General features: G+C 40.6%; 1 protein-coding gene across 1 annotated transcript in view; it reads left to right on the top strand.

Annotated features, from left to right (window-relative positions):
* Positions 1 to 23,845, top strand: part of arid4a (AT-rich interaction domain 4A) — a 64,246-nt gene that overhangs the window by 28,305 nt on the left and 12,096 nt on the right. The window contains exons 12-18 of the mRNA XM_008120286.3: positions 12,470 to 12,542; positions 13,715 to 13,809; positions 13,951 to 14,048; positions 14,781 to 15,009; positions 16,870 to 17,117; positions 20,588 to 20,785; positions 22,195 to 22,279. Coding sequence (XP_008118493.2) covers positions 12,470 to 12,542; positions 13,715 to 13,809; positions 13,951 to 14,048; positions 14,781 to 15,009; positions 16,870 to 17,117; positions 20,588 to 20,785; positions 22,195 to 22,279 — 1,026 coding nt within the window. The remainder of the gene's footprint in view (positions 1 to 12,469; positions 12,543 to 13,714; positions 13,810 to 13,950; positions 14,049 to 14,780; positions 15,010 to 16,869; positions 17,118 to 20,587; positions 20,786 to 22,194; positions 22,280 to 23,845) is intronic.

The raw sequence follows: 23,845 nt of genomic DNA, 5'->3' as shown, positions 1-23,845 counted from the left end.
ATGAATGGTTTCTTTTTACTTATCTTGTTACCTTATGTGATCATGATGTTTATTTCTCAGAAGTTTCTCCATAACTTTCTGCCACCCTAACTTCTGAATACCTAAGAACAAAAAAAAATCTACCTTTAGCTTTTTTTGCAAGATTACATTTTCATGATCTGTGTAAATGTGTTGTATTAGTGTGAGTTTAATTTGTATCTTGCTTTCAGCAATGTTGTAATGTGCTACTAGGAACGCTCTTTTTCAAACTAAACCACAGAACACTTGTTCTTGAGGGGAGGAGAGAGAGACTGATAAAACCTTTGAGCTAATGTAAAAGTTAAGGCTTCAAGATGAAGGGGGGCGTTCCTAAGTTTGTTTATCTGATATTTAAATTTCATGTGGCTATTTCCTTTTATTGGCATCATGTCTCCTTTGCTCTACTTTGAAGGTTGAATGGGATCTATATCAGTTTCCCCTTTTAAGTGGCTTATGTTTACATAATTGCATATTGTAAGTGCCATAGAAGGGCAACCATGCAAGATGCCCTCTATTGAAGTCAAAGAATTGAGCTTCAGGTTATACTAAGTTCTTCTAAACCACATCTTTCAATCTGCACCATGAGGACTGGAAACTTCCTTTAAAAATAAAAATTCTTGGATTCCTTCATCCAGCAGATGTTGCTCTTAATCCATACACACATGTGCACATGCCTCATATCTTATCTTAGAACATGCATTGCTCTTTCTGTGTGGGCTCTTGAACTCCCTCCTCCTCTCCATATGCTAAGGTGCATAAATGTGTTTTCGGGAGTTTCCTGAAGGAGATACGGTTAGGGGCCATTTTTACTTCTTTGGGAATTAGCAATTACGGAGAAGTCCTCCTCTCTCATTCATACCAACCGTGCTTGTGACGAAGGTGGAACTGAGAGCAGGGTCTCCTCCGTTGACTGCAGTGCGTGAGATTGTCTATATTGGGAGATGTGATCAGACAGATAGCCTGGACCTGAACTGTTTAGGGCTTTATAGGTAACGAGCAGCACTTTGTATTTAGCCTGGAAGCAGACCGACAGCCAGTGGAGCTGTCATAACATGAGAGTGGTTCTCTCTCTGTACAGAGCCCCCATTTATAACCTGTAAGCTGTTACAAAGTGATTCAGGGAAAAATAGTTTATACTGGAATATTTTTACTGTTTTAATTTTTGTGAGAAATGCCAAGGCAAGAAGTTGACTGGTAGAATAAAGAGGATATTTGAATAATCGTATGTTGTTGCTGCTGCTGTTTATATTTACTTGTATCCTGTATTGCTGTTCTGAAAAGTCTGCCTTGAAGAAAAAAATTAGTTTGCTGAGGTAAGGACATTCTTGCCTTCCAAAGGGAGTTCCAGAATTGAGGGGCAGCCACCGAGAAGGCGATGATGGAGGGATTAAGACAAGGGTCTTTCCTGATAATCTTGGAGTCCAGGCTGGCTCATACAGGGAGATAAAGTCTGCCTAATAGCCTTGATCATAGCCATATAGGACTTCACAGGTCATGACCAGTACTTTGAATTGTGTCGAGAAACAGTCAGCCAGTGGAGCTGTTGCAACAAGGCACATAGTATGGGTGCTATAACCTGCCATATATTATAAATATACTGGGCGTTATTAGTAATCTAATGATGTGTTGATATGGATGTGAAAATAAAAAAGTTGATAGATGAGAAGACACATTCAGCCAGTGTTAATAGAATGCTAAAGCTTTTTTAAAAGGCATCATGCTTCATATACGCACATAACATTTTAGGTAAATTTATCACAGGATTTTCTTGGCAGAACTTGTTGAGGGTTGTCTTTGCCTTCCTTTGAGGCTGAGAGAGTGTGATGTGGTCTGTGACATCAGCACTACACGTCTATCTATATATATAAAAATGTAATGAATGTTTGTAGGACTGAGTAAACAACAAAACCACTGAACCAAATCACACCAAATTTGGCCGCAAAAGACGTAGTCATCCAATCTATGTCTTTCAAACAAAAAAACCTGGAAAATAAAGTCCAAATTAGAGAACGAGGAAGAGCCATTTTCAACCCTGGTTGCTAGTCAGAAGGGTAGGCCCTGACCCCTTTAGGCCCCACCCACTTAGTCTCCTAGCAACCCCTTCAGCCACAATGGTGCCAGGGTACAGCCAGGGTTCAGGCTTTTGAGGCTACAAGGCTATTCACTGCTATTCTCCCTGGCCAACAAAGCATTCCCATAAGCCACAGCAAAGCGTGGCCGGGCACAGCTAGTACATTATAAAGGTGGAGGAGTTATCTACAGTTTTAATTCTGGGAACCCAAGTGAAAAGCATCACCCGCTAAAGAGGTGTGCATCTGATGCTAAAGTAGGCCCACAAAAATGAGTTACAAACTTGGTAGATGAAGGGAGTGCTATGGATGCTGCGTATCTCAATTTCAGTAAGGCTTTTGAGAAGGTACCCCATGACATTCTCATAAAGATGCTAACAAAATGTGGGCTGGACAGTGCTACTGTCCGGTGGATTGGGGATTGGTTAACCAGCCATACCGAAAGAGTGCTTCCTAATGGCTTCTCCTCTTCATACTGGAAATAAGTGACTAGTGAGGTAACAAAAAGAGTGCTCTGTCTTCGGCCCAGGGTTATTCAATATCTTTATCAATGACTTGGACTGATGGAAGAGAGGGCATATTTATCAAATTTGCAGGTAACATTAAATTGGGAAGGAAAGCTAAAATGCCTGAGGACAGGATCAGATTCCAAAATGAAAATTTGCCACATTGAGAAGGAGGCAAGCTTATTTTCTGCTGCTATAAAGACTCTAGGACCCAGATCAATGGATTCAGATTTCAGGAAACGAGATTCCACCTAAACCAGTGGTTCCCAACCTTTGTGCCTCCGGGTGTTTTGGACTTCAGCTCCCACAGTTCCTAACAGCTGGTAAACTGGCTGGGAGTTCTGGGAATTGAAGTCCAAAACACCTGGAGGCCCAAAGGTTGGGAACCACTGACCTAAGCATTAGGAAGATTGATGGTAGAGGCTGTTTGGCAGTGGAATATGCCGCCTCCTTCTTTGGAGGTTTTTAATAGAGGCTGGATGGCCATCTGTCAGAAATGCTTGGATTGTGTCTTTCCGCAGGGAGTTGGACAGGGGGAGTGTGACCCTGCTGGTTCTCTTGGACATCTCAGCGGCTTTTGATACCATCGACCATGGTATCCTTCTGAGGCGGCTCTCTGGGATGGGCCTTGGGGATACTGCACTGCAGTGGCTCCAGTCCTTTCTGGAGGGTCGTTCCCAGTTGGTGAAACTGGGGAAACCTGCTCGGACCCCTGGCCATTGACCTGTGGGGTGAGGTTCTATTTTGTCCCCCATGCTTTTTAACATCTACATGAAACCACTGGGAGAGGTCATCCAGAGTTTTGGAGTACGGTGCCATCTCTACGCGGATGACACCCAACTCTACTACTCTTTTCCACCTAAATCCAAGGAAACCCCTCGGATTCTGGACCAGTGCCTGGCCACTGTTTTGGCCTGGATGAGGGTGAATAACTTAATCCTGACAAGACAGAGGTCCTCCAGGTCAGTCGTATGTCTGATCGGGGTATTGGGTGGCAACCTGTGCTTGACGGGGTCACACTCCCCCTGAAGGCGCAGGTCCGCAGCTTGGGGGTCCTCCTGGATTCAGGGCTGACGCTTGAGGCTCAGGTGTCGGCCGTGACCGGGAGGGCCTTTGCACAATTAAAACTTGTGCGCCAGCTGCGACCATACCTCGAGAAGTCTGATCTGACCATGGTGGTCCATGCCTTAGTTACCTCTAGACTGGACTATTGCAATGTTCTCTACATGGGGCTGCCTTTGAAGACGGCCCGGAAATTACAACTAGTACAGCGATCGGCAGCCAGGCTTCTAACTGGAGCGAATTACAGGGCGCGTTCAACGCCTCTGTTTAAGGAGCTCCACTGGCTGCCGTTTACTTTCCGGGCCCAATTCAAGGTGCAGGTTATCACCTACAAAGCCCTTAGAGACCGCATCTCCCCCTAGGAACCCGCACGTTCTCTCCGCTCGTCGGGGGAGGCCCTTCTCTCGCTCCCACCACCCTCGCAGTCGCGGTTGGTGGGGACGAGAGAGAGGGCCTTCTCCGTCGTGGCCCCCCGGCTTTGGAACTCTCTTCCTAGAGAGATCAGGCAGGCCCCTACCCTCCTCTCCTTCCGTAGGAGCTTAAAAACCTGACTCTTTCAAAAGGCCTTTGATACCTAATTTGATGTTGGACTGATCCATCTGCCCATTTTATAATAGCCCCCATTTTGAGATGTTGCCAATGCTATTTTGCACTTTATTGTCCATTTCTACCGGCACATTCTGTTCTGGATTTTATGAATTAGTCTCCTGTTTTAATATTGTATGATTTTAACAATTGTTTTATTGCTATTGATGTTTTACTGGTATAATTGTTTTATAGTCGTGTTACTGATATTGATTGTTTTATCGGGCTAGGCCCCATGTAATCCACCCCGAGTCCATTCGGGGAGATGGGGCGGGGTATAAAAATAAAGTTGTTGTTGTTGTTATTATTATTATTATTATTATTATTATTATTATTATTATTATTTCTGCCTGACAGAATGGGGATGGACTGGATAGCCTTTGAGAGTTCTTCCACCTTGACGATTCTGTAATTCTGTGAACTTTCAATATGGAAACGTTCAAGTTGGAATGGATAGTGGTAGAATCTCCTTTTCTGAAGGTTTTTAAACAGACTGGGATGGCCATCTGTCATGAGTGCTTGGATTGTGTGTGGCAAAATGGAGTTAAATTGGATGGTTCTTGGGTTCCTTCCCATTATATGCTTTCATAGGGAAAAGCTCATGCTTTAGCCATCTCCATTCCTAGGAAGAATTTTGATGACTCTCAATGGAGTCCCCGTGGTTTTTTGTGGTATATATTTCTGCACATCGTCTTCGCAGCACATGGCAGGTAGACATCAGCGCATTCTTTCCCTTATTTGCAGCTCAGTCAGCGTAGGAGGAGAGAGACTTGCGTGGTGCAGTCAAAGAACCCTTCCTTATGCTTCCAATTTTATGGATCTAATCCTGTTTTCAGGGTAAATATTTCCCCTTGTCAGGAGTGCTGTCAAATGCAAATCCTGAGATTTAAAAGAAAACTGAATATAAGGGGGGGGACATAGCTTAAATTAAAAAAACCCATTGCGTCTCTGCTTCCAGAAGAGCAGAGTTCAAAGATTCTGTAAGACAGCACAACCCAGTCGAGGTGTGCACGCTTTATGAGTCGGATTGTGAGTCAGTGGCAGCTAGAGACCCATGAAGGGCGACTTTGGAAGGGTTAAAGGACAGGCGCCACTGCCGTTTCCCTTTCGCTTCCCCCTTGCCGTCTGCGGCCTTCTTGCAAAAGGGCCGAAAACAAGAATGTCTGTCTGTTCATGCTTAGGGGCTGCCTGTAGGGTTGCCATGGCGACGCACTGTTGGTTTGGGATGCGCATGCGCTTCTGGAAAGGGGCAAGATTTAGCAGAGGCGCTTGGCAGGCTGCCCGGGGAGGCTTACCAGATGCTTTGAAAATGGGCTGTCTCTGTCTCTGGCTTTCCCTTTCATCTCAGGCCTGATGATGATTTCTTTACATTTTTAAAAAACTTGGACATGAATGTAAGATGGGCTGGCTTCTTGCTCGCAGCCCGAGAAGAGACCAGATACTGGGCAAGTTAGGATGAAGTTGCATTGACGTTTGGGGAGCAGGTTAGGTAGAAAAGCAAACACAATCAACCTCCCTCTCCCTTTCACTTAAGAGGAAATGCAGCACCTAGGTAAGGATTCCTGGTGCCTTCCATCTAAAGCATTTTTAATCTTCTTCAGTGTATTTTAATGGTATTGTGTTGTATCTCTGTGTGTTTTAACTATGTTGTACCATGCTTCAAACCATACACCATAATTAAATGCACAGATAGTACTGTATCTCCTTGAGTCTTAGTTTATAATGTGTTTTTGTGTTGCGTCCCGGCTCGAGGAGAGGTGGGTAAGAAATAAAAATTACATTATTATTATTATTATTATTATTATTATTATTATTATTATTATTATTATTGTTATTGACACAAAAACACAGTATAACACAGCAAATGAGATATATATGCTGGATTTCGCATCACAAAATCACAAGTTGAATTTAGGACTGTGGCGTTTAGGACTGTGTGGTGTATTTTTGGATGATGCACACAGATGCCAGTAAGGTGGCCTTTTGCAGTTGACAGATCGTAATTTTGTCAATTTTATTAATAATAATAATTATTATTATTATTATTATTATTATTATTATTATTCTAAGATGCAATATTCCCTCATATAAACACATCTAAATGCAGTGCATCTTTGAATCATGGGTGCTATATATGTGTGTGTGTGTATGTAGCACAGCGGGTTAAACCGCTAAGCTGCTGAACTTGCTGGCCAGAAGGTCAGCAGTTCGAATCCACAGGATGGGGTGAGCTCTCATTGTTAGCCCCAGCTTATGACAACCTAGCAATTTGAAAACATGCAGTAAGGTAACGGCACTCCATGCAGTCATGCCAGCCACATGACAACGCAGACTCTTCGGTTTAGAAATGGAGATAAGCACCAACCTCCAGAATCGGACTCAACTAGACTTAATGTCAAGGAGGAAACCTTTACCTTTTATATATGTGTTGCCGAAGGCTTTCATGGCTGGAATCGCTGGGTTGCTGTGAGTTTTATGGGCTGTATGGCCATGTTCCAGAAGCATTCTCTCCTAACATTTCGCCCATGCCTATGGCAGGGATCTTCAGAGGTTGTGAGGTGTTGGAAACTAGGCAAGTGGGGTTTATATATTTATGGAATGTCCAGGGTGGGAGAAAGAACTCTTGTCTTTTTGAGGCGAGTGTGAATGTTGAAATTGGCCAGCTTGATTAGCATTTAATAGCCTTGCAGATCCAAAGCTTGGCTGCTTCTTGCCTCAGAGAATCCTTTGTTGGGAGGTGTTAGCTGGCCCTGATTGTTTCTTGTCTCCTCCCAACCACCCAACAAACCCAATATTTATATAGCTTTTTTCTGTGTATGGTTCTGAAATTTGTGTGCGTACAATCAATGGCGTCTTAGAGTCGATGGAATACAGTATATTATTAATATTAATATCTCTTTTTTTAACCAATGTAGTTATGAAGTTTTTTTTTGAAAGGGCGAGATTTAAATTGGATACATTCCTGTGTCTTTTCCCCAGACCACAGCAAAGATCCATTTAACCAATTTATTCCTTTTTTTAAAGACAGGCTTATATTTTTTAACAAAATGGAGTCACTTCTTTCCATGCAAACCCTGTGCCTAATGCCTAAGCAAAGTGTGAGCTCTCTTCCTTGATCGTTTGTGGAATGTGGAATCTCTCCTTCCGCTCCTCCTTCTCCTCCTCCTCTTTCTCCTCCTTTCCCTCCCTCCCTCCTTCCCTCCCTCATGTTGTTACACACGGTGCTGAATAGGCCACATTTGCAGGGTGTGAACTGTTGCAGAGCGCAAGGGGCTTTGTGTCTTAGCTTTGGTCAGTGTCCCCTGGTTGCAGGTAAGTGTGGATGCAGAGGATTGTCTGTTTGGGCTCTGGGTAATAATTCCGCCTTTCCTTCCTTACAGCTGATCGCTTTGCTCCAGAGAGAGCTTCTTCTATCTTTCAAACAAAAGAGGAGGGAGGGGGGCGATCTCTGGGGCTTTTTTGAGAAGAAAAAAGCATTCCTGGGGATCTTTTTTTTCCTTCCAGTCTTAGTTTGGAATGTGATAAACTGTTGATAAAGATGGGAATGTAAAGGGTGCTAGAAAGAGAAACATCTGCAGAATCCTATTGTTAGTAGAGCTTATGCTAGTGAAAAAGGAGATCGGAAGATGAATGAAGGCAAAGGAACATGGACACTTGCGTTTTATGCTGTCAGCAGAAAATGGCCATGACAAATTATTAAGCAAAATTATTTTGAATTCTTAAAGATGGGGCAGCAAAGCTTCCTGTTCTTCCCTTTCCCCTTGTGTTTTGTCTAAAGAGAATATTCAGCTTCTTTTTTGCTCTTCTGGTTCAAAAACTGTCTATGTTCCTGAGTGAACTGATAGATTGACTTCTTTTGGCTTTTTTTGTAAAATGGAACACCTTTTTGCATTATGTATTTTTTTAAAAATAGGGTGGAATTATTTTCTAATCAGAAGATGTATGATTTTATAAGCTTGCCCTTATGCTGCGACTTGCTATTAGGATATCTTTATTGCAGTTCCTGGATGTGCATCTCCTTGAGAAATGACACATGGGGCCCAATCCACTAATCTCTGCTTCACTTTAACTCCAGCAGAGCTCCAAGGCATCTCTTGAAAATCTATGGAGCTTATGCAGCAGCAATATTTGCTTTTGGTGGGTTGGTTTTCCATCTTCATAAGAACTGCTCAATACACCTGTATAGCAATTTGAACCCTGGACTCACTCATTAAAGCTCAGTCAGTTTTCTACATATTAAGATCCCCTTTCCATATAAATATGTGTTTGACAGATGTGTTGTATACGAACCTGATCTGATTTATTTCAGCTTTCTTATGGAACACTGAATGGTTTATCAGTTGGATCCTGACCCAAGACTTTGCTTATACAAAAACTGCTTTCAGGGCACCTGTAGCAAAATTAGTATCATGTCTTTCCTGTGAGGTGACTTGCAAAAACAGTGCTTTCAGGAAGCCAAAGCTGACTTCTGTTGCTACCATGCGCAGAAGTAGATCAAGATCATGTTATACAGAAAACATCATTCTTTTGCTGGTGTCCTGAATTAATTAATCTTGCTCTTTAATGTGTCATGTTTGGAGCTAGAATTTCAAGTGTCTTCATGTTTTATGAGTTTTGGAATACAATCTAATTATTGTTCCTCCTCTTCACTCAAATTTATCCTTCTTCCATTTTCCAGCAGTTTGGGAATGGAATTAGGATTTGCCCAAATAGGAATCACTCTCCTTGAAATAAGTCTAAAATAGCAGCAGACACCTTTCTTCCTAGTATCTCTGATTGATTGAGAATGGGCCTATGTATTCCAGTCTTCAGGGAGTTAAGAAGATTCAAGAAGCTTCTATTCAGAGGAACCGAAAATCATCATTCCCTTTTCCAGCCTGCTTTGGGTTTATTACCTTATTACTGAAAAAAAGAAGGCTTATTTGAAATCTTTCCCAGTCAAAGACAGATGTTAATATCAGGGTGACATTCACTATCATGCCAACACAAAAGGTTAAAATGGGGATTGCAATGAAACCAGAAGTTACTGTCTTAGGACCAAAATTGTATGATTGGTAGCATTTAATACTGTTTTTTCAATCTTTGTTCTCACCTAAATGTCCTTGAGAGTCCAAATTGTTACCTAAAACCACATACAGACATTGGTGCAAAGATGTGGGTTAAAAAGTGTGCCAGGATTGCATGCTTTGAAAACCCTTAAAAATAAAAGCTATATGAGATGTTCCTGTTCGACTGAGAACATCTGTACCTGCTGCAGCATAATGCCAGTATCCCCTTGACTGCTGTGTCCTTGTTGGAAGATGTCTCTGCACATTTTTGGTGAGCCTTTATTCCTCCTGCAGTTTAACTCTTTGGCTTTCTAATAATTTTCTAGCCTGTTGACCCAAGTTAATGCCATAACAAAGATACCATTTGGTGACCTTTTTGGCTGATTTAGAATGCAAAACCAGTATTCCAACTTTTTCCAGCATGTTCTAACGTATTGATGCTTACACAGCATGGTGACTTCAGCTGCTGCTCTGAGTGTTTTGCATAAATGGTCCGTGCGTGTTTGTTTGTTCTTCCTTTGGGTCTATAAATAAGATTTGGGGGAAGGGAGATGATAGTACGTACATTGAACATTTAGCCTTCTGAAAACCAACAAACTATTAGATTTTCTAATTATTTTAAAGCTTTTGTTAAAAGCAGAAACAAAAAATCAATGCTGGTGCTTAATGCTGTTCTGTAACCTTAGAATTTGGTTGTGATTTCAGTGGATGTCCCGTGTGTGTCTGTGTACGTGTATGTGAGGGAGAGACGTGTATCAGAAGTACTCCCTGGTCTGAACAAAGGCTTCTTTTCGCCTTTGTGACAGCAAAGCAACCCCATATCACTTGCAGAATGTGCTTTTGTCACCATGAAAAAGCAGTGAAAAAAGTAACTGTGCAGGTCCACAAGTTCCTTTGTTAGGTGAGGTGGGTTTTATATATGAATTCAGATAGTGCTTTAAATATTTCATTTTATGCTGACAGCAAAGCCTGCTGTGTTTGAATAACCTCAAGGCAAATGACAATTGTATTTCATTATTGCACCATATACATTTATCAAACAGTAATATCGTTTTTTAAAAAATAACTAGTGGGATTTTGAAGGGGAACAATTCCTTCATTTTTTAAAACAGGATTTTGAACAGTAGACAATCTAAGTGTGCATCTTTGAAGAGGGGGATATACATCAACTTCCTTGATATATGTCCAAACCTTAAGGTTTTCTTCATAGGATCCCTCTCTGAGTGCTTCTGACAATTGAAGAAAGTGAGACCGGTGGCTCCTGGGAAGAATGCCTGCTCAGATGCCACTCCAGTTATGGCATGCTTTGCCCAGCATGGCATCTTCTTCAATAGCTTTCCAAGCTTTTAAAGTTCTGTGATCCTAAAACCTGTCATTGGTCTTATGTTGTTTACTTTCACTTATGCCATGAATTTGGATTTTAAGTGTCTCTTTTAAAAAAAGTGCTGTCATGTGTTAGATATTTTGATGTCTTGTCTTTTTTTAACTGTCTGCAGAACTATGCAAGTATAGCCAGCTTTCCATAACCATGGGTTCTGCATCTACTGCTTCAACCATCTGCAGCTCAAAAACGCTCAGGAAAAAAATGCCAAAAAGCAAATCTTGATTTTGCCATTTTAGATAAGAAATGCCATTTTACTACACTTTTGTATATAACAAGACTTGAACATCCATGGATTTTGGGAATCTTGGAACCAAACCCCATCAGATATTGAGGGTTCGCTATAAATAAAATGCTTCTATCTGTGACATTTAAAAACGAATAGTCTTAAAACTGAGTGAGGTGTGTTCCCAATGCTCTTTGGAGACACTGAGTCTTGTTTCCTATATTTGTGAAGACTGTGTTGTCAAAAACTGCATCCATTCTTCCCCTGTGAAATTAAAACTGCCAAAAGAGCACGTATTTGGAACTTTACACACTAATTTTAATGGAAGCAAACAGAAAGCTAACATTGGTTTTAGCCTCTCATGGGATTGCTTTGTTTCTTCAAAGTCTGCTCAGCTACATCTTGCAAACTTAAATAAAACCCATCAAATGTTGAATTATTTTACTATTATTCTGTCAAAAATTGTAACAGTGTTATGCATTTATGAGCAAACAAGAAATCACAAGGTTGAAGGAATTCATTCGTATGTTACCACTGATGTCTACTAAATTCTGCAAGTCAGTGAAATAAAGACTTCCATTTACTTTCCAGAATCAGTGAAAAACATGAACAGATTGACGCTAATGTCAAGAGTAAGAATTTTTAGAGATACTTCAGTAAGGAAATTTTGTCAACAGAAATGGTGGTTTGCTTATCACAGTTTGTAGGATATCTAGAGGGGGAAATCAAAGCCTCCAGGAATGATTTACTAGAAATATTTTCACCACTTTTGATGCAAAGTGAGGTTCTCAGACTCTTCCCCCCCCCCCCCCCCCCGGACATGTACCTTGTTAGAAAGAGCCATTTATGCAGATAGTCCTAGACTCATGCCCTCCTTAGTTTAGTCTTTCTTCACAAAATGGTTACGAGGATCAGGTGTGCTGGCAAGAAGACATGCTGCATTATGGACTCCTTGGCAAAAGTGCACAGAAAAATGCATAGGAATGAGAAACCCGAAAATGTTTCTGCAATGATTTTCAGTACAGGCTGTTATCCGAAATTGAATCTACAGAAAAATTTTAAGTGATCAATTTGTGTTTGATAGTGGTGAAATATTAGCTTCTGTATATGGAAAGCCTGGCTTACAGGACACTGTAGAAGGCCATGGCTGGCTAGATCCTTAAACAGTTTCTAGGAGGTGGCAAGTCCCATTTGCTTAGTGAGAACTCAGAAATTTTTTTTTTATAGTTCAAAATCTTTCCAAGTAGAAAACTGAACCAAGGGCCAGTAATTCTAATGTACAGCTGCTCTTAACCCGATAAAGGGCAGTCAGTGATTTCTTAGGGCTAAGGACTATCCCTAGAAGAGGAAGAGTGTCTCCAGATCTTGTAAGTTCTCTTTAGAAATTAGCATGCTTTCTACCAAATTGCTTTGAGTTTCATATAATTTCCATTTGTACGTCTTAATGTTTTTTATAGGACTGAAATTAGCTGAAGTCAGCTATCCCAGTGCAGATGCTTGTGATGGTGCCATTAAATCAAATGTTTATTTTTTAAAAAATATTTGAATATCTTCATTTTTTTGTATTTTGACAGGCTGAGGAAGAGCTTGATCCTGAAGAGAGGGACAATTTCCTCCAACAGCTTTACAAGTTTATGGAAGACAGAGGTAACAATGCTTCACTTGGACTGAAATAGGCACTTTTTAGCTAGCGTGGAACTGTGTTTAACCACAGTTAGGTTTGGTCTTTGGATGTGGAGTGCTTTGTTCTATAAGGCCATATTCCTGACATTAAACTCAGTGATGTTTAGTTCTGAAAACATACATGCAGAATAGGGCACCATGAATGCTAAGCACCTAAAACATTTAGTAAGAGGTAAAGAATAAGTGAAGTACTTAGTTATTTTGAGGCTCGGTGTATAGGGGTTTGAGTGTTGGGCAAAGACATTTGGAGACCAGGGTTCGGATCCCCATTCAGCCATAGATCTTGGACAAATTACTCTCTCTCAGCCTTGGGCAAAGGCAAGGACAACCCGCAACGAATTCTGCCAAGAAAACCCTTCCTGCTGTTAGGAATTCTGGAAGTTGAAGTCTAAAACACCCAGAGGGCCAAAATTTGCCCATGCCTGCCTTAGGGTCATCATAAGTCAGAAATGACTCAAAGGCTCATAACAGCAACAACACACTTACATCTTGGATCATATTGTTTTACTATTAAGGGATTTAGTTATAATACATCCCTACTGACCAATTCCAGTTGCTAGAGCTGTTCAGAATTTCTTGACAAATCTTTTAAAACTGCCAGTAATCATCAGTTTTTAGAAATGTCTGTTAAGAACATGAACATACTTGAAAGTTAACTTGAAGGGCATACTGATTCACCCTGTTGGCTGGTAATTATTCCTCATTTGTTGGATTTATCAGTTATGAAAAGGGATTAAATACTGGAATTCCCATTATATAACATTTAGCTAACAGGTCTGAATCTTCAAGCAAGTCTGCATATCTTCAGGTTGATTTGGGGCAGGGGACAAAGCTGGCAAACAAATGGGTTTAAATAATTAGAAGGAGTAAAATTGTAACAGCCATACAAAAAGGTTTATTCATCATTAGTATTTTCATAAGTTCACAGTTACCTTTTAATTATGGACTAAAAAAATAATATTTCCATAACATTTCAGTGTCAGGTGTAATCCTTGTGCTGCTACAGGTATCAGGCAAGAAGTTTATTGAACTTTAACTATGTCTTTAAAGGTCTGCACTGTATGATAAAACTGCAAAACTAGTATATGAAACCTTTTAAAATTTGTTCTTGTTTCTTTCTTTCAAATTCTCATTAGGTACTCCTATCAATAAGCCTCCAGTTCTGGGCTATAAGGATCTTAACCTCTTCAAACTTTTCAGACTGGTATATCAGCAGGGAGGGTGTGACAATGTAAGTGTAACATTCATTGAAGCCTGTATTCATAGCCTTTGGTTTTAGATGAATTTTATATTGAAATTTTGGTTAGGGGCAATGCAATAAAAAGTTAACAAGTAAAACATCTCTCTTTCCTCCCATCCACACACCCGAAAGATTGAGAGTGGAGCTGTATGGAAGCAAATTTATATGGACCTTGGCATTCCTATTTTGAACTCAGCTGCTTCCTACAATGTAAAAACAGCTTATAGAAAGTAAGTAGTTTTGCTTATCTAAATAGCATTTGTCCTGCCTAAAATACAAGTTTTCCTGAGTACATAGATTTTTTTAAACATACACCTTTTCTCTTTCTGCAGTGGTCACTCAGATAGCTCAGAATAATGTAGACACAAAGGAACATAAAAAACAGGATTTGGAGAAGTGCAAGGATGAGTGGGACCAAGCACTAGTTAGTAGGGAATCTAATGTCACACTTTTGCTGAATATGTATTAATTTACTGTTAAATGTTCTCTTCTTAAATATGGGCTGTTGCAATGGCTAGCAACAGTTTAAAATATCAGATATATTGCAATTAAGAGTGCAATAGGAAACCAATTAATAACAGCTACAATTAGTTGCGGTAGCAGTTGCTATGATCTTCCATGCTGTAATACATTTGTCAGGGCATATGAAAGATTGAGAGGAGGGAGGGAGAGAACAAGTAAAGAGAGCGAAAGAGAAAGGAAGAGAGGAAGGGGACAAAATTAATCAGGTTGCTTATGAGTGAAAGGGAATGCAGGAGTGCTGTTATTGAGCTGGGGTTTTTTTTTTAGATGTTTGTGCTAGAATGAAACCACACATTCGACTTTGGGGCAAACTCTTACCTGAAACGGGGTGGCGGGAGAGGGCAGTTAAAAAGGGCATATTCTTCCTTTGTATTGTTAAAAAGATGAAAAGAACACTTTATACTTTCATAGTCCTTAACTATGCTTTCAAATACTTGTAGGTATCTTTATGGTTTTGAAGAATACTGCCGATCTGCAAACATTCAGTTTAGAACCATCCACCACAATGAACCAAAAATAATACAAGTTGTACAGAAGCAACAAGAACCAATGGAGGAAAATATAAAAGAAGAGCCAGAAATGTCCCCCGTGGAAGTCCAGAACGAGGTGGAAGAAAATGATGGCAGCGGTGAAAGTGAAAAAGAAGACATCGAGCAGAGGTCTCCAAGGGTAAGCATTTTGAAAAATTCCTCTAATACTCATATCGTTCTTATCTTTTGTAACACAAGCTATGCATTTTGGGGCTTCCAATTTCCCTTCTATCTTTCTACTCTTATAAACAGGCTTTTCTACCTCACTTTCCCCTCCAAAACCAGGAGTCAAAACAAAGCACAGATTACAGTGTAGTCAAAAACATACCAAGGATCAGTATTAAGTGTAATTAAAGTATAAACCACTGACAACACTAAAAAAAGCAATTTAGAAATAAAATTTTAAATGTAAAATGGCCATTTAGAAACTGAATGGCCATTTGCACTGAGCACTATTTTGTGGTCCATCTTTCCAGAGCTCTTTATGGGCTTTGGCCATCTTTGTTTAAATCATACATTATTTGTGACTATTTCTCAACTGCCCTAGAACAATTTCCATCCAGGCAGCCAGAATGGAGAGATTCTGGAGCTGATCATTAAACAGAGAATCCGTAAGCACTTAGAAAAGAATGCCATGCTCACAAAAAGGGATTTTTTTGAAAATAACACATGCCACATGAGAATTAAACACTTGGTAGATGAAGGGAGTGTTGTGGATATAGCATATCCCAATTTCAGTAAAGCCTTTGACAAGGTTTCCCATGACATTCCTGCAAAATAGTATTTCTAAAGGGGGAAAACTGTCTATTGATTTTAAAAGTGTATACATCTGTCAAAATGGGCACCATTGTGGAAGCATTTTTCTTTTCATTCTTACATGGTAGAAAATGCTTACCACTGTGGTTTTTGTACCTATAGTTCAAACCATTGCCTAATTCAATTCAGATGTATTTCTGGGTAGTTGAAAATAGGTTTTTGGTCAATTACAATTTGCAGCTTAATTTATACTATGTTGATGACGAAGAGGAGAGTTAAATTGAGTCTAGAGATAATTCAGCATCTGCCTGTCCCTGAATTGCCAGGTATATTTGGTCTATTGTTGCCAATTGGAAAAACAGGATATGGTCTCTTCACCTTTAAAAGTTGAAGAAGATATTTTCACCTGGCAACCCTGCCCTATTTGTTACCTGGCAACTGACTTGTTTACATGTCCAAACACCTTGAATCAGTGTTTTCCTAGCAGGGCTTTAAAAAAAAAACCCGCCTACAGAAACATACCTCTGTGTGTCCTTTGGAAATGAACAACCATTTATTCTCAGCTTTCTGGCTACATTTGCATTTCACAGTAACCCAGACCTATAAAGAAGTCTGGCTTGCTGTGGGTAAGGCTAGGGGCTGGCACATGGTACCTAGTTTCCCCCATTTAGCTCCTCCTCTAATCAAACCTACAGACCCTTTTCTGTGCAGTGGTGTGCTTAGCCGTCATTCGTGAACTGAAAACTCTTGACTTGTTTTTTTCCAATCTAAAGGTGGTTTGTTGAAATGACCCCTCTCCCTGTAGGAGAATTCAAGCAGCAAGTCTTGACAAGCTGCTTGAGAATAGAAAGTCAGGGATGGGCAAACTTCAGTTCTCCAGGTGTTTTGGACTTCAACTCGCAGAATTCCTAACAGTCTGCTGGCTGTTAGGAACTGTGGGAATTGAAATCCAAAACACCTGGAGAGCCGAAGTGTGCCTATGTCTGCCATAGTGTTACTCCTTCCAGTTTTTCTCTGATTGTCTGCTGACCTCATTCGTATGTTAACATAGTTTACATGTTTAGATTTGCTGGCTTTTTAGAATAGAGTAGCCTATTGTATACGTACACAAAATTCTCTGATATACCGCATTTGTCACGAAAAAGCCTTGAATTTGGTGCTGCAGTGCTGTATTGTGTAATCCTGTTGCCTTGAAGGCAGCAGTGCATCTTAAATGGCCTGGTTTCCCCCTCTCCTGTCACAGGGGCGCCGAAGACTTGTCCGTGATGTTGCTATTGCTAAAAAGGAAAGTGAAGATGAGAAAACGCAGGACAAATTAAAAGACAGCAACAAGGAGAACAATGTTGATGAGGAAATGTCCAATAACAATGTAGAAAAAAGGGAAAACGAGATGACGCTTGGAGGCAAAAAGGCCACACCAAAGCAAAAGGAAAAGAAAGCAAAGCAGGAAGAGGAATCTGACAGAGACTCTGAAGACGAAGAGGAGAGGAGGCAAGAAAAAAAATACCTTATATGTTTTGTTTTCCTTCTCTCTTATTGTGGTGTTGCAGCACAACTGCTGAGTACAAAGGGCTTAGAAAAATATACTTACAATGACATACTATATGTCTCTTCTTCAAATATAATTCAGTAGAACATATTCCAAGGTAAACGGGTACAGTGTTGCAAACCTTAATCTGTAACTTGAGTGAAAAGCTGCTTTTATTCAGCAGTTTTATCCAGATCCATATAAAACGTTCATCTCTTTGCAAGTCTAATTTTCATCATTGCTAAGAGCATGGAAGTGTGTTTGTCATGGATGAATTCAGATGTAATGCAAATTGTGCTTCAGTATCATCCGGAAGGTCTATGACTGCCCTTCCCTAGCTTGCTTGTTTTGCTTTTCTTTGGTGCAGCTTCAAGTAGGAGTTTCGAGATTTCCATTTTAAATTAATAGCAGCCTTCCATGTTGTTTGAAGCTATAACTGTGGTTAACCTTAACTGTATAGTGAAGCCTGCAAAGCTCCATTAACAATGGTTTGAAAGTGGCTTGCTTCCACTAGCTGTGGTTAATTTTTTCTAGTTTGTTCAAGTCTGGATGATACGATAAAGAGCAGTGAATCCAAAACAGAAATCATAGATTCAGAGTTAGAAGAGATCACAAGAGCCATCCAGTCCAACTCTGCTGTGCAGGAAGACACAATAAAAGCCTTCCAAACATGTGGCCATAGAGCCTCTGCTTCAAAACTTCCAGAGAAGGGACTCCGCCATACTCCAAGGCTGGGGTATTCCACCGTTGAAAAGCTCTTACCATCAAGAAGTTCTTCTTAATATTCAAATTGAATCTCTTTTCCTTCAGTTTGAATCCATCGCTGCAGGAAAAGAGATGAAAATTTCCAAACTCCTTTTTCTGAGATGAGTAGTATGCAAGCCTGGAGATGATAGACCTGTTCCCACAATACTGAACTTTGTTTTATCATTACATCTAAGCTAGTCCTTCCTCCAATGGAAGAGTAAATACACGCTATTATATAGTTTGGTGTTAAAATTTAACTAAGACCTGGATTCCCTGGGAACAAAGTCCTGGAGTGCCAGGACTCCTCCTCCAGCCAGGCTAGGATTTCTGGTGTCTCTGTTTTATAAGAATGAACACAGATTGCAGCCAAAGTAACCTCTGGCTTTGTGTTTGAGCTCAGTCATCTATCGGGTCTGCTAAAAACATATGTTTTTGGAATATGGATATGCATTGCTGTTGTGGCTCAAAATTACTCCTGAGTTTTATGTAGTGTGCTTTCACAATGTTGCTTGTTATGGCAGCAATATACTTGTGAGGAAGGCTCTGTAAGGGGTGAATATTAGCACCCATATTGCAGAGAGAGGAAAACAACAATTGGGGCTGCAGGAGTGCCTTTCCTAGGACCACGAAGCTGACATTGGAGATTGAGACTACTCTGCCTATTTCTTTTAACGATTTCACCACATAACTACACTTAACAGTACCAAAAGAATTTATTCTGTTTAAACTTTCAGTAAGAGTTTTTCAGCAATGGAATAGGCTGCCCTGGAGAGCCATGGGCAATCCTTCTTTGGAGGCTAAATGGTAATCTCTGAGGGATTCTTTAGATGTGCATTCCTGCATGTCAAGGGGGACTTTGTGATCCATTCCAGTTTTATGATGGTGTAAGCCCTCAGTATCTTTTAAACCTTCTTTAAATTAAGATCAGGCATGGGCAAACCTCGGTGGTCCAGGTGTTTTGGACTTCAACTCTCACAATTTCTAACAGCTGGTAGGCTGTTAGGAATTGTGGGAGTAGAAGTCCAAAACACGTGGAGAGCTGAGGTTTGCCCATGCCTGATTAAATTAAATAACCTGCAGCTGTCAGACTAAAGATAGATTGGAAAGACAGACAAAAGGGTGCAGAAAGAGAGGGAATGAATTGAGGGGTGCCACATGCCACTAGCATGAAGCCCTTGCAAACGATACCAATGGAAAACTGCTCTACAGGAACAGCGTTCTGCCCTTCCTGTCAAACAGCAGAAGGGAATGTCGTCTCCCTGTCCCAGGTGCTGCTTCCATCAGTCTCATCTCTTTACCTGTAGGCCAGTGATGTGACTATAGCTCATGGTTTTCAGTGGAGCCTTTTCAATTTTAAGGGAAGAATAATAAAAACCCAGTCCTGATAGTTCAAATTATCTCCAGACACACTGAGAATGTTAGCAATTGTGCTTGTTATTAGTTTAAATGTGGAGCCCCCAGTGGCGCAATGGGTTAAACCCTTGTGCTGGCAGGACTGCTGACTTGAAAGCTGGGTTGCTTACCTGAAGGTTGCCAGTTCGAATCAGGAGAGAGCATGAATGAGTTCTCACTGTCCGCTCCAGCTCCATGCGGAGACATGAGAGAAGTCCCACAAGGATGGTATGTATAAACATCAAAACATCCTGGCGTCCCCTGGGCAACGTCCTTGCAGACGGCTAATTCTCTCACACCAGAAGCAACTTGTAGTTTCTCAAGTAGCTCCTGACATGGAAAAAATAGTTTAAACAGAACAGTCACTAAGGCAATCAGAAAGAGTAGCTGCTTTTCCAAGAACCATCATAGGTTAGCTGTTAGCTAAAGCTCATAGTTATGCCGATATGCAATTTGGTGAATGTGTGTGCAATCCTATATGTATCTACTCAGTGGTAAATCCTTTGGAATTAATTTGGATTTACTTGTGAGTTTGTCACTTTCATTGAAGTTGTGAAGTAATCTAGAAGAAGCAAGGGGGGGATTAAAACTCATGAAATATTTGTTGCAAATATTTAAGCATGTTGCTTTTATTATGCATAACATAATAATGCTCAGTCTCTTAGAAGGATATAATTATTCATACAAGTGTTGCTCTCTTGCATTTTTCCTTCTCTGCTTTGTGTTTCATAATTAGTCTGGCTAAACGTAGTGGTCCTCTATATGTATGGGTTTAGATTTTGTGGATTAGAGTCATATATTCTTTCTAGGGATCTCTAGGTCCTCTAACAAACCTCTGTGGTCAACTTCCATTGGAGAATCTATATTCCTAGGGAGATATTCTCTCAAGACAATTTTTTTAAATCACATTTTCTACACTTTCATGCGGCCCTATGTCCCTAATCCCAGTGAGTTTGGAGAGTCCGCTATACTTTGGAAAACTACACTGTGATACTAACATTTTAAAAGTGTTCCAGAACAGTTGACTATTATACTGGTATTGAGCTTAGGAGCTTTCCACCGATTGCTCTGTCTCACTGCAGGATTGATTAGGTGCTTCCATAAGATTCATTACTTGGGATGTGGAGGTTTTGCCAGGAGCCTCTTGCTGAGTCATGTCCCTTCAAGGCAGAGGTTGGCAGCAGTGCAGGCCATCGCAAACGTGTCGCCTGATGGAGGGAGGGAGGTGACCGCTGTGCTGTCGCCTGCATTTGGCCTCTAATTGGTCTGCATCCTCTTTCCCATCTTGCTTCAGGGAAGAACTTGAAAACCGGGGAGAATCGGAAGGAGAGGAGGGCGAGGAAGACTCTGAGCCTTGCCTCACAGGAACCAAAGTCAAAGTAAAATACGGCCGTGGGAAAACACAGAAGATTTACGAAGCCAGTATTAAAAGTACAGAAAACGATGACGGAGAGGTGTTGTATTTGGTACATTACTACGGCTGGAATGTAAGGTAAGGGGAGAGATGCTAAACCAGTCTTGACTTTCAGTGCTGTGTAGCAGCTGCATTGAAAATTCAAGTTTGCCAGTCCCACCACTTTTTCTTTGGATTGGTCAGATCAGAAGCGGCTCTTTGTCAAGCTGTTAAATTTTCCCAGTTGTTTTAGGAGCTGGTTGATGCAGCCGTTTTTTGCCTAAAGCTATAGGTTGTGCCTTCAAATCATCCATCAACTTAAGGTGACCACATGAATTTCAAGGAGTACTCAAGATGTGACTTGGCCATGGAGAATTAGACCTTCAGTTTGCCTTTAGGGGACCTCTCACCTTCCAGAGTTTGGACTCTCATTAGTCTCTGCAAACAATCAGTGCTCAAGAATGTTGTAAATATTAATTCAGCAACATCTGGAACACATGCGGACATACAGTGGCAGTCTTGTCAAAGTGCCATGACATGCTAATGTTTTCTTTTCCCCACATCCTTGTTCTAAATTAGCAATTACCTGCTGGACAGAACATAGAATCATAGAGTTGAAAGAGACCCCAAGGGTCATCCAGTCCATCTCTCTGCTAAGCAGTAGCACACAATCAAAACACTGCCAGAAAATGGTCATCCAGCCTCTGATTAAAAATATCCAGAGAAGATTACATCATTCTCGCAGATAGTATATTCCACTGCTGAACAGCTCTTACCATCTGGAGGTTCTTAGATTTAGGTGGAATCCCTATTCTTGCAATTTGAATCCATTTCTCCATTGTGTTCTAGTCTTCAGAGCAGCAGAAAACAAGCTTGCCTTCTCCTTTCAGATTTTTACACATGCCTATCACTGTGTTGTTTTTCTTTTATGCAATATTTATATCCTGCTTCTTCTCTCCCAAAGGAGACTCAAAGAGGCTAATAATAAGAATCATACAATATGTAAATTAAAACCCAAAGCATTCAAATTTTAAAATAGAATTAGACACAGGAATTCTTGGTTATAAAACCCCTGTGGCCAGAATCGAACATCCCCTCAGGAGAAGGTTAAATTGCCTCTGCGTATGTCTCACAGAACGCGTTTGTCTCTTTGAACTCACAGAACTACAACAAATATATATTTAATTCATATTTCCTTTTGTCTCCTTGTAAAGAGGTTTCTTTTGGGAATGAATTTCTATAACTACTCAAGATCTTGAAAAATAGCACTTTACTGGAAAAATTAGGAAATTCTACTTATAAAAATGTCTCGATTTTACCCCCCCCCCCCCCCCCCCCCCCGGGCCGGTTCTCCCCACTACCCAAGTATTATCTTGAACTTTTCTTATATCTTTTGCAATCAGCATGATACAAGATTGCTAAATTTCAGGTCAAGTGTCTTTTTACATTTAATGCATGATCAAAAGCTGTTGTTGAAGGGGTAATGGAATGGTGTACATTTCTTGTAGGTATGATGAGTGGGTGAAAGCCGATCGGATTATTTGGCCAGCAGAGAAAGGAGGATCAAAAAAGAAACAAAAGAAAAAAGCAAAAGTAGGTAACAGTGATGAATTCCTTTTCAGCATTGAAAATTTTAAGGCTTTCTTTCTGACTACTATTTGAAAATATTGCAAACAACATAGAAAGACTAGAGATATGAACTGAATTTCCACAAATGTTTGCAATTTGTCAAAATCGTACTGAGTATCAATAACCTCCTAGTCCTAGTCCTAACAGCTGGTAAACTGGGATTTCTGGGAGTTGTAGGCCAAAAACATCTGGGGACCTCTGGCTGAGAACCACTGTCCTAGTCTGAATTCAAGATGATTGAAGTCCTAAAAGGCTTCAGACCACAATACGCAAGGGAGCAATTCTCTCTATATTTGTCTGCCTGTTGATTTTAGGCCCCATATACATTGCCATCTAATTCAGTTGGATACTGCATTACATGGTCAGTGTAGACTCATATAATGCAGTTCGATGCAGTTAAACTGCATTATATGAGTATATAGTTACAATATAATGTACTGTAATTTCAAACCACATTATATGGCAATATAGATGTGGCCTGAGATCTGCTATTTCTCATCAGTAATGTCAATACATTGTGTGAAGATATGGGAGAGGCCCTACTCAGATCTGGCACCCCAATTATGAACACACTTTTTTTGGAGACCCAGTTAAAACCGACATTAGGTAAAGGTAAAGGTTTCCCCTGACGTTAAGTCCAGTCATGTCTGACTCTGCGGGTGGTGCTCATCTCCATTTCTAAGCCAAAGAACCGGCGTTGTCCGTAGACACCTCCAAGGTCATGTGGCCGGCATGACTGCATGGAGCGCCATTACCTTCCCGCCGGAGCGGTACCTATTGATCTACTCAACATTGGCATGTTTTCGAACTGCTAGGTTGGCAGAAGCTGGAGCTAACAGTGGGCACTCACTCCGCTCCTGGGATTTGAACTTGCGACCTTTCGGTCTGCAAGTTCAGCAGCTCAGTGCTTTAACACACTTTGCCACCGGGGCTCCGACATTAGGCACCAAGAAAAAATGTTTGGGCCTCTTTGCTTTCCTTCAAATACTGTGCATTGGCTTTTAAAACGGATAGCATGGTAGCATTGGAAGAGAGCTGCAAGGGCAACCTAGTCCAACTCTGTCACTTCCGTCACAAGTGGTCTTGACAGATGGCCATCCAGCCCCAGACAGCTCTTACCATCAAGAAGTTCTTCCTAATGTTTAGGTGGAATCTCTTTTCCTATAGTTTGATCTGTTGCTCTGCGTCTTAGTCTCTGAAGCAGTAGAAAACAAGCTTGCTCCAGCCCCAATTTAACATTCTTTCTAATATTTAAATATTTAGAATATTTTAAATCTGTTTAAATGTCTTCATGTATTTATTCATTTATTATTCACCTCTCCTCTCAGCTTTGGTTTTTTTAGTACTGTTAAATTGCAATTTAAAAGTGTTTTGACCCATTAGTATTTATTTTATTACCATTATTGCTATATACAGCAATAGAAAACAAGCTAATACATAAGTAATATGAAATTAGTCAGATTTGTCTCCTGAGAATTAACTACTTTCCTTGCTGGGTTTGTCCTGTTTTGTTTGAAAGCCAAAAAAGCT

The sequence above is a fragment of the Anolis carolinensis genome, chromosome 1, assembly GCF_035594765.1.
Source record: "Anolis carolinensis isolate JA03-04 chromosome 1, rAnoCar3.1.pri, whole genome shotgun sequence".
Classification (NCBI taxonomy): Eukaryota; Metazoa; Chordata; class Lepidosauria; order Squamata; family Dactyloidae; genus Anolis; species Anolis carolinensis.
The sequence above is the reverse complement of the archived record's forward strand: the minus strand, read 5'-3'. Positions and strand labels throughout refer to the sequence as shown.